This window comes from Triticum dicoccoides, chromosome 5A, assembly GCF_002162155.2.
Source record: "Triticum dicoccoides isolate Atlit2015 ecotype Zavitan chromosome 5A, WEW_v2.0, whole genome shotgun sequence".
Classification (NCBI taxonomy): domain Eukaryota; kingdom Viridiplantae; phylum Streptophyta; class Magnoliopsida; order Poales; family Poaceae; genus Triticum; species Triticum dicoccoides.
In genome coordinates, this window is record NC_041388.1 from 25,699,906 (window position 1) to 25,710,399 (window position 10,494).

Genomic DNA, 10,494 nt, shown 5'->3' on the forward strand with positions numbered 1-10,494 from the left:
AGCCGCATCAGGGAGATGCAGTCGGTAGAGGGTACTGCTCGTGGCCCAGCGGCGACCCTGGCGTACATGCCCTTCTCGTCACCGACGGCGTCCTCCTGGTGCGGGAAGGAGGTGGGAAGGGGAGGGAGCGACCCGTGACCAGGTTGGGCATGGGCGTGGGCTCGAGCAGCGAGGAGAAGCAGAGGAGCACGAGCAACGCCGACACGGCGCCTGCCGCGAATACGAGCGTGTTGTGGACGTGGCCGTCGAGCGTGCGGCTTGTGCGCCGGGGCGGGTGGGCAGCGCGGCGATGGCAGGGTGGAACAGGCGCGCAGGGCGTGGATTTCTCTGGTATGCATCAGCCGCCGGCTTCGATCGCGGTTAACTGCTCACCGGCGTTAGGGGCGCCCGGCGCGGTGACGGAAGCTCGATAACAGCGGATAGCTTTACGTCATCTACCTGCTCATGGACGATGTACACGAGGTGTTTGTTAAAATGCCAGAGAGAGAGGAGGAAGAAGAATGACATGTGGGCCCCACCTGTTATAACGGTCTAGTTAACGGTCCGGAATAACAAAGTTAACTTTCCAGCCACATCAGCGCTGACGGGTGGGATCCGCCTGTCATAAACGCGTTTAAATCGTCTAAACTGGCCATTATCCAAAAGTGATAGTTTTTAGTTACAAGGTTTCAATTTTTTGATAGTTTTCGGTCACTTTTAAAAAGATGGTAGTTCTGTGGGGCGGAAGCTCCAATTATGGTAGTTTTTTTGTCAAACACTCTAATGAGATGGATCGCTACGTTGGGTCATCGTTTTTATCCGTTTAGACCCAAACGACGCACGCAGACGAAATGGGATGTGCACTGAAGTTCGCCTTAGATTTTTTTAATTTTTTGTGTGAATAAGTTGGCCTTGGATTCTTTCATTTGCATAACGTGTCCACGGTTTACATGATGCCTAAAGTACTCACGCACACACACGCCCTGCCACATGTGGCCCATTGTTAGTCCAACACACACACACACACACTTCTCTCTCTCACTCACAGGTCCGCCGATAATACTGTATCAGGTGTGACATTTGCCTCCCCTTGAGCGCGAGCGTCTTCTTCCCAGAATCTTGCCGTAGGGTATCGATGCCGGAGCACTGAGTTGCCCTCCCAGGACGCCAAATCTGCAGCTGGCGAAGAACACTGCACCTTCACTTGTACCACTGAGCTGTTACCTTTCTTGACCAGGAGACGCTCGAGGATGGCGATTGGTTCGACCGGTGTAGCTGTGAGATCAGGTGTGCGAGGTAGCTTGGAGAAGACCAGAGTATAATCTGGTGTGTATGGCTTCAGTTGAGAGACATGGAATATCGAGTGTATGCGGTACCGTGGACTGGGTATAGGGCTGAAGCTTGAGCAGAACAGAGTCTTCTCCCTCAAATGATGGCTGTGTACGATTTCTGTCAGCCTTCTGTTTGAACCTGTTCTGAGAGCATGCCAACTGCCCCGGAGCCAACCATTGTGAGTCGCCCAGTCCAATTCAGTGCGAGCACCGACCTACTCCCTTCGGCCATCCTGAGAGCAAGATGTTGGCCACGCTTGCCGTCAAACCGACGGCCGAGGCAACTTTGGACGCCATGGCCACCATGAGCGTGCTGCCAAGGCGCGGTCGCTTGCGAAGGAGTTCGGGACGATTGAGTTCCGCAGCTGCAAGTTCAATGGACTTAGCAATGAGACTGGATAGCTCGGTGACCAATCTAAAGATCCTCGGCGCTGATGCCTCCCAGGAACAGGCCGGGTGCACGTTATTGAGGCAAACATAACCGCCAACATTCGTACGTGCGTGCGCTCTGGCACAAACAGAACTGCCAACAATTACTAGCGAGTCCCAACAAGGACGACAACAAGAACCCATGTATATAAATTCTTTGTCGAGCCAAATATTAGCAGCAGGAGTTCACAGTGCATGATCAGAAACAACCAAGGGAACAACAGCGGTATATATATGATAAATTATCTACCCCCACTTCTCCACCCCCAAGAAAATCATGGGTTTCAAACGCACCCGGTAACCAAAATACAAGCCAACAGCCAGCCTGCATTCCTGTCTATATCTGCAGTTATCAGCTTCTCCTCCGCCTTCAAGTCAGGGTGTTGGAAAGAATCACCGCCGCGGCTTCCCTTCCATGTCGGTTCCTTTACATTGCAGCCGCACAACAAAATGTCAGTTGATGCCGCTGCAATCATTTGTCCTCACTGGATCTTTCTTGGCAGCACCAATTGTCCCCCCAGGCCCCAATTAACCAATCAGCTATACAATGTCCAGGCTCACAAGTCATCACCCACCGCCGCTACTCCTGATGTTGTACAATCAGTAGACTCTTCTATTGTTGTTGTTTCTGTATCTACTAAGCTAGTATCACCATGTACCCGCCTATAAAAAAGAACATAAGCTGCCGACGTCTTTATGCTATCCTCGTTCTCAAGACCTGAGACACAACGGTCGTCAAAATCATACCACTTCTTTTTCCCATCATTCTGCAACAGAAGGTACCTTGTGTGAGAAGCTGACTAAGCACATGCAGTGTTTGCTTAACGGGCTAAGCACATGCAGAGAATAACAAACAAGTCAGCGGGGAAAAGAACACTTACATAAACATATGCAGTGTAGTGACCTCCTCCCATGCTCCCATAGTGGTTACTGACAGCATACAGTTGATAGTGGTTGGACATCTGCCCGCTTCTGTCGCGGATATAACTCGACAAGTCAAGATCATGAATCGGGAAGTCCACATATGTATCCAGCTTGTTTTTTGTGTACCGACTGTATGAAAATCTTTTTAGGTGTATTATGAGGATCTCCGGTAACCTCCAAAGGTCTAGTTTCTTACTAGCTTGTCGGTGTTCTTTACAACCTGGGCAATACCTGTGAAAAGAAAATGAAATAAACATGAATACTTGTGCATGCTTCTATGTTTTTCCTCCAGCAGTTTTTCTACTTCTTTGGGGAAGTAACTCAAAGCAAGAGATTATAAAACAGTGATACATGACAATATCGATGAAAAATAATTACCACATGTCCTCTGGGCCCAATGGTTCCTCCTTTATAAATGCTTCAAGACATGCATACAGGGAACAGGTTTCCTGTGGTCTCCTTGTAAACAGCACGGTCTTGTAAACCTCAGGAAGCGAATCCAAAGAATCAAGGTTATATTGCTTGAGACCATTATCCTGCCAACTCACAGACACAATCAAACGCTTCTGCAAATTGGAAAGTGTAATAGTTTGATCCATTTCTATCTTCATGCGCTGGTTCGGGAACCTTTCAGTATTCAAGAAAAATAGCATGCCACCTTCAGTCGTCATGTCATCCTCACCAGCATTAGTGTTCATGCTGGAGCACTCTGCAGCATCGGAGCTCATATCGATGTCTGAAGTTTCATTCACAGGGCTGCTTTTGCCAGTTATTTGATCAGCATCCAAAACATCATCTTTTGGTTCTCGGAATGGAGTCAGAGCTTTTAGGAGAAGATTGTAGATAGTACGCCCATCAATTGTGTCGGGGAGATTTGATACAAGAGGAATGCCAAAATTCTTCCAAGACTTCCTACCAAAACTAGAGATGGAGGACCTGTACATAAAAGGGAGATTTTGTCGTAAGAAGGCTCTATCTGTACTTCTTAAGCAGATAAAACAAAAGAAAACAGACGATGAAGGCGTTGATATCCAACTTTTCTTTTCTTTCAGAAAAACTGAGATCTAACTTTGGCAGCACAACATAACAGACAAGGCGATTATACTTACTCCATACGTTCGCTTTTGAACACCACTACAGCTGCACCTTCACTGTCTTTCGGAAGTCGATATGCAACCAATTTATCTCCATCTCTGATCAAGGAGATATCATCAGAGGGATCCTCCAAGTAGCGGATGAGAGAACTATTGTAAACCTACATGTAAATATCATAAAAATATAGTAAGGAAGCATGCAGGGGATATGTAGTAGCTTTTGGCACAAGAATGATATGCGGGAATGAATAATACCTCAGCAACCAGGAGGCGCTCGTCGTCTCTAAGCGAACAAGCATTGCTTAACGCATTGATGAGTGTCTTAAAGTCTCCAGATTTTGGTATACTCACAGTGTAAGGAGATGGCCCAATAGAGCCGTCAGTACTAAAGACTGTTACGGTCATTGTTCTCATTGTCGTTGAAGGCAGGGGCAAAGATAAATACATAAACGGGTCAAACGTTATGGAAACTTTCTTGCAAAGTGGGCAAACTAGCGTAGACTTGTATTGGCCCTGTCAATGAAGCACCAAAGATGGTCAAAAGTTTGACAAAGCATACAAGTTAAAGGAGCCAGAATAAAAATCGACCATTACCCACATTCATTCCACCCAAAAATAGTGTGTATGGATATACCAGTTTGATCACGAATTACATAGGTTTGAAAAGGGATTCTACTTGCTCTTTCATTCGATATATGTATCCACAAGAATAACGTATAAAGATGCATTGCCTTCCGCCAATTAAATGGATCGGTATGGACAATAGGGAGTCCAACGGAATTGCCTGGGCACTGGTATCACAGCTGTTTAGGTGTTGATGATTTGACTTGCTGATACCCAGCCCCTCACTGACACCCCTAATGGATATTAAAAGGACTAGGAAATGGCTTCCGTAAGTATGGGAGGAATCTAACAGCAGATAACCAGTAATTTCTTAATTCATCCACAGGAAATAGAAGATAATTCAGTTAAGAGTAGTGGCTACTTTAAATGAGATATGAGATGGCATATCTTACAAAAATCAAGAAAATGCATGCGCATAAAACTAACCTGGCATGTATCAACTATAATGGAATCATTTCGAGCTAAATGGTTGCCCCAGTACTCATCGGCGACCTCTTCATCAGGACGACCATCTGAATCCTTTGCTTCAGCATAGGGTTTACATTTGACACGATTCAAATCTTCATGTAGTCCATCCAATAAGAAAGCAAGAAGCTCCTACAAATAGCACAGGAAAGTCATCTGTAAACCAATCTATTGGCACTCACAAAACATTCCAGGTAAATACTAAACACTATGTGAGTTTGCTAAAATACTACTACATGACTGGGAAGTGTGAAAATAATACAAAGGAAATAATCAACACCCTCAAGAAATATAAGCAATTAAACAGGGCTAGTTTGGTTGCTGCCCTGGGCTGCATGCCTGGGCAGGAATGTTGTCTGACCCGGGCCTAGGACTTCCGAGTTTTCTAGCCTGGTGAGGCAGCCTGGACTAGCACCTGTCTCGAAACAGGGCCTGGGCCTGGTAGGCAGTATACACATAACTGACGCATCAGCCCACAACCCACCTGCAAATGGATTGATTAGCGCCAGGCAGCCGCTGGCCACGGTCCAGGCAACTAGAATCTGACGCCTGACAGGCTAACTATTGGCCTGAGCTATGCAGGCCAGGCTAGCTCTATTATTTTTAAGGGTTCCAACCAAAACAAATAGCAGGCAGAACCCAGGGAGGCTCCAGGCCAGGCACCACATAGCGTGGATGCAAACCAAACTAGACCACAAACTCACAGGATTCTGGCATTGTAAATTATCGACAGGATTAACACAGTAGCAAGTAACATGACTCGTAAATTTAGGCTAATTGATTCTGAACGTGAAAATGGAAGTAGGATTAAGTGGCTTAACACATTGCCAACCATGCTAAAAACATCTGTGTCTTTCAGAAAACAAGAAATTTACCAACCTGTGAATCATGTTGGTTAAAGCCACTGAATTGGGGGGCAAAGCGTGCAAGTTTTGCCTTAAACTGGCGAGGAGAAAATGAGGTTCCGTCAATAGCCCACAACTTCCTCACCAGATCTCCAAATGAATAAGCAAGCTCCCCCTATTTAAGAAACATTGTCTAGATGAGCAACGGAATAAAAATTAAGAATAAATGAACTGTGTTTATGGTAAAAGAAATTTCAACATGCCTTCATTCCTAGTGGGTTCTGGGTGTTTATTTCCTTCTGGTAATCTCCAAGAAAATAGTCAACCAGCTTTGAAGTATGAGCCAAACACTGGACTGCACTGTTCATGAAACATGTGTTTCCAAGATTGTCTAATCCTATTAAACCAGAGCCAACTTGCTTACAGATTCCACCTGATGAATCCAGATCCATGTCCATGATGCCACCATTGCTCAAAGCTGAGCTACCCATGGTCAATGCTAACTCATCTTTTCTCCCAGCAGCACCATTAGCCGGAGGTTCTGATATATCATAGAATTGTATTTCCAGAGGCATCTGAAGATGTGATCAAAATCATATAAGCACAATATACTACAGAAGTATTCCATTACTCATCTAAAGATATGAATAAAAGGCCATTGAAGATCTTATTTCAGAACTTAACCGCTGTTAGATTTAGTATCAAATACTCCCTCCGTCTCAAAATGTAAGACGTTCTTGACAGTGTCCGTATCAAAATGTAAGACGTATTTTGACACTGTCAAGAACGTCTTACATTTTGAGACAGAGGGAGTAACTAGGAAGGACAACCTGGTGTATACTTCGTTTAGTCAAGCCAGGCGCGTCTGGATTAACCTAGCAGAAGCCAACTCATCTATTTTGAGGAAGCTGGCTCAATCCAGATCGGTCATCATCTTTGATATTATGGAGGGAGGGGGGTACCAGTACCAATATATACAATGCTAAACATGCTTATAACTTGCCAGATATAAGTAGAACTTCAGGCATTAGCCCAATTTAGTTGCAAATAAACAGGCTAGCACTCCAGCATTGAGGCGAGGTTAGATTTCAAAAGCTCGGAGAAGATGCGGGCTATAAATACTTCCAATTTCAACCCGCTTAAAAGCAACTGCAACTATTAGTTACTTACTACCCATGTGCACATGAAAATTTAAGTGACCAAAGTATAAAATTTTCATTAGGACGGTGAATATTTACTCAAGAAACCAGCAATATAGCGTTACAGTGCTCCGCATTCAAATAAAATTACGATGTTGCAGGAGGAAATAACAGTTATGGGGATTAATTTGGCTAATTAGTAGTAATGCAGTAGAAAAGCCTTAAGAAGTGGCTAGGAGATAAAAGACTATGATCAACACAACTGTACAATTAATTTATAGCAATCTTATGCAAGAAATTAAGCATAGGCAATAGAATGGCAAATTTGATCGAGAAGATAATGACCTCCTGGTCAGAAGACCGAGGATCTTGGGGCATACGGTTCCATTCATTCATCAATATGAAGGTTGTTCGCCCAGAGAAATCCCATATGTGAACCTAAATATAAATAGACATGTGATCAAAAAGAAAGAAACACAAAACTTTACACATTCAAGTGAAAATAGTCAGAAATTACCGGCTCAGACTCCGAAGCCAGAATCTTGTTTGCTCTTTTAAAGTTCTCGGCTGAGTTGTCCTGATATGTTAAAAGTAGAAGTTAGAACAACACCGTTTTCTTATGAACTGAGGTGAAATTCATGCATGAAAACATATAGATCCTTTACAAAACCAACACTGCCGAGAAACCTTCCTTCAAAACAAGGAGGGGAAGCAGATAGTGTGCAAAATAACACATACCTTTCTACTGATCTTCACCGTTAGTGCATTTGTACCTCGAGTGACCGAAACTCTAAGCATTATAGGATAAATGTTTACGGATGCCTCTTCAGTAAGCAATGAACTTTTGCCATTAGACTTGAGAGAATCGGAATGCCTAGGTGAGAAAATCAAGAAATCAATTAAGTTATGAGACAGATAATATAAACAATCAGGGCAAACCAAAAATTGGAGCATAGCTAAACCAGCCAGCTATGCATATATTACACAATTGGTAGGCCTAATTTTTAGGTGCATCATTGCATTCAAATATTACATCTATGTAATCTCACTTCCCATCCATCCACCAGCTCAAGGAATAAATGCAACAGGCTAAATGTAATACCAGATCTCTTGGTCTGAACTTGCTGCATGGTGTAATGAATTTCCCTCAGAATAGTTTAAAGTGGGTTACATCCAAGCTTCATCTAAAGACTCAAGAAAAATTGGGTTTGTAACTTTGTACTATTATGACTCGTACAACACAAAAGCATAAAGTGAACCAATAAATATCCACTTGTTGCCATCGGCTATGGTAGACAAACGAGAGATGAAACGACAAACCATATAGTAGACTAGACCATCATATTCTTTCTTTCTCCTACAAAACTATTCTAGACATGCTGGAGACAGAGCATCAACAGTAGTAGCCTCCGCGGAGCCAGTATGAAAAAAAAAATTCAATTATAACCTTCATGGAAAATTGACGCCAAAGAACTCTCGGGCTTGGTTGCACATTGCTTTAATAAGAAGGAATACTATGTACAAAGTAATACGTATATAATTAATAATCCATCACTGACCGTTAGTAAGCGTGTCACTAATAAACCTTTCATGTAACGCAAATAAGTCCAACTGCACACTTTATAGCATGCTTATACAAAGTTAATATTCCGTACAGATATAAGGAGGATAACAAACTAGTGTGTGCACAAGACGACACAACAATATCGACGAATTAATCCATCCGCCTAGGCGCATTCATTCTACCAGCAGGCAGCTCAGTGGCGCGCATGCAAGCGAGCAACGGACAGTTACCCTATATAGCCCACCTGAGACTACCGGTGCTATTTTAGAAACATAGGGCACAAGGCTTGGTTCTCTAACTCCCTTTAGCCCCAACGGCAAGGGTGATTCCAATCTAGAATCTAGAACATACCTATTGACCAAACCACATGTATTAATCGACAGGGCAATGCATATGATACCTAAAGCTTCACTGGGCGCCAACCATCAGATTTGGTCCAATACTAATACCATGCATCATCGCGTACGTAATAACCCGCGCACGCACGGCATAGAATCTAGGCATTACAAATGCATCTATCTATTCATCCAATCCATGATCTGCTCCCGTCCCAACGAGCAAGTAGAGGCAGAGGCTTTTGTGCTCACCAGGTGCGTGCCTTCCCGAAGAGGTCGGCCGCGACGAGCGCGTAGCTCCTGGCCCCGGCCTTGGCGGAGGCTTCGGGCTGGAGGAGGTCGTCGGCGCGGCGGAGGGTGAAGGCGGCGTTGTCGCTCATGAGCAGGCTGAGCACCCCGCGGAACCCGTAGGAGGGGGCTCCCGACGGCGCCGCCGCGTAGGGAATCGCGTGCGCGTCGATCTCGGCGCCCTCCTGCGCCTCCCTCCACCACCTGCATTGCTCGGGCAGCGATGCCGTCAGAGATGCCATCCGCAGACCCGCCGGCCTCGGATCGGAGGGCTAGGGTTAGGGTTTGCTGGAGCGCTTACCGGTGCTGGACGAGGAAGACGCGGTCGTCGTCATCGGCGGGCGCGGCGGAGGCGGGGCCGGGGCCGGAGGTGGACGCGGCGTCGCCGGCGGCGAGCGGGGAGGAGGGCATTGGGGTGGGATCCGAGGGAATTCGGCGGCGAGCGGGCGAGCGGCGGATTTGGAGACGCGGCGGGGAGGAGATCGATTTGGATTTGGATTTGGATTTGGATTGAATCGAAGCGGAAGGCTAGGAGGGGGTGGAGAAGACGATGCCCTCAAGGAGAAGGCTGCTATTTACGCGGAGGACGATGAGTCACTTGACCAGAGATCGAATCGGACCGCGCCGCGGCCACAGCGAGTAGTAGCGCTTTCTAGAGCCGGGCCCACCCGTCAGCCTCGCCTGCTGTCTCTCTTACCGGTTTTTCTTTTTTTTTCCTTGCAAAAGTCTTTCTTACAAATTTTGCTATGTACTCCATATATCTTGGTAATTTTCTCCGAAAAGGAATATGGTTGTCTAGGGCCGGGGAGGGGACGGCAGAGGAGGAAGAGCATTGTCCGACAGTAATGGCACTCGACATAGCTTAGATGTCGTATCGACGAGCTGCCCACCTCTTCGCAAGGAAAACCGATACGTAACTTGCAGGCTAGATTCTTGCTTCTCCACGTGATGTAGTGTGTCGTTTTGCTTTTATTATCTTATAGTACATTAGCTGCGCTCGAGGGACTTTCATGTCTCGACAAAAAAGGAGCAACCTTCATTAATGCCTTCTCGATGAAAACCCACAGTTTTTGCGTGTCATCTGTGGTGTCTCTGTGCCTGGTACACAAAGAATATGTCACTGCCGCACGACACCCACACCACCACGGGCTGTCGTGGCGTAGCATACTTCCACGAGACGTCGGTGCATGCTCATCCACTCGCCGCACCATACGTCATGACACATGCTGAGTCGAACGTTAGCAGTGGCGGGCGGTCACGCCTAAAATGGAAATGAGCGCTAGGGTTATGAATTTAGAATCACGGAACCGTGGAAGAGCTAAACTACCGAATTTTAGCTCCATATTTTCCATGTGTCAACAAAATGAGCGGTGTTTATATGGAATCAACCTATGAGAAGATTAGGCACGTCTACCTTTTTATCATTGTGAAACTTAGAAGTTGAACACGATTTTTGGGCAAAAGTCTTTCTTGCCAT

General features: G+C 45.7%; 1 protein-coding gene across 1 annotated transcript; it reads right to left on the minus strand.

Annotated features, from left to right (window-relative positions):
- Positions 1–1,859: 1,859 nt before the first annotated feature.
- LOC119298886 (ubiquitin carboxyl-terminal hydrolase 8-like) lies at positions 1,860–9,595 on the minus strand. Its single transcript, XM_037576191.1, has 13 exons — positions 9,319–9,595; positions 8,982–9,221; positions 7,569–7,704; positions 7,348–7,407; positions 7,176–7,268; positions 5,955–6,266; positions 5,726–5,866; positions 4,808–4,978; positions 4,013–4,270; positions 3,773–3,918; positions 3,042–3,599; positions 2,621–2,894; positions 1,860–2,506 (listed from the first exon to the last, which is right to left on the minus strand). The coding sequence occupies exons 1-13, from the start codon at positions 9,426–9,428 to the stop codon at positions 2,297–2,299; spliced, it is 2,709 nt and encodes a 902-aa protein (XP_037432088.1). The 5' UTR covers positions 9,429–9,595; the 3' UTR covers positions 1,860–2,296.
- Positions 9,596–10,494: the final 899 nt, after the last annotated feature.

What these genes read in the sequence shown, in the direction of transcription:
- LOC119298886 (XM_037576191.1), bottom strand. Translation starts at nt 9,428, where the DNA reads ATGCCCTCCTCCCCGCTCGCCGCCGGCGACGCCGCGTCCACCTCCGGC. An exon ending in GTCTTCCTCGTCCAGCACCG is followed by an intron (nt 9,222 to 9,318) that starts GTAAGCGCTCCA and finishes CGAGCAATGCAG; the next exon opens with GTGGTGGAGGGAGGCGCAGG. An exon ending in AGAACCCACTAGGAATGAAG is followed by an intron (nt 5,867 to 5,954) that starts GCATGTTGAAAT and finishes TTTCTTAAATAG; the next exon opens with GGGGAGCTTGCTTATTCATT.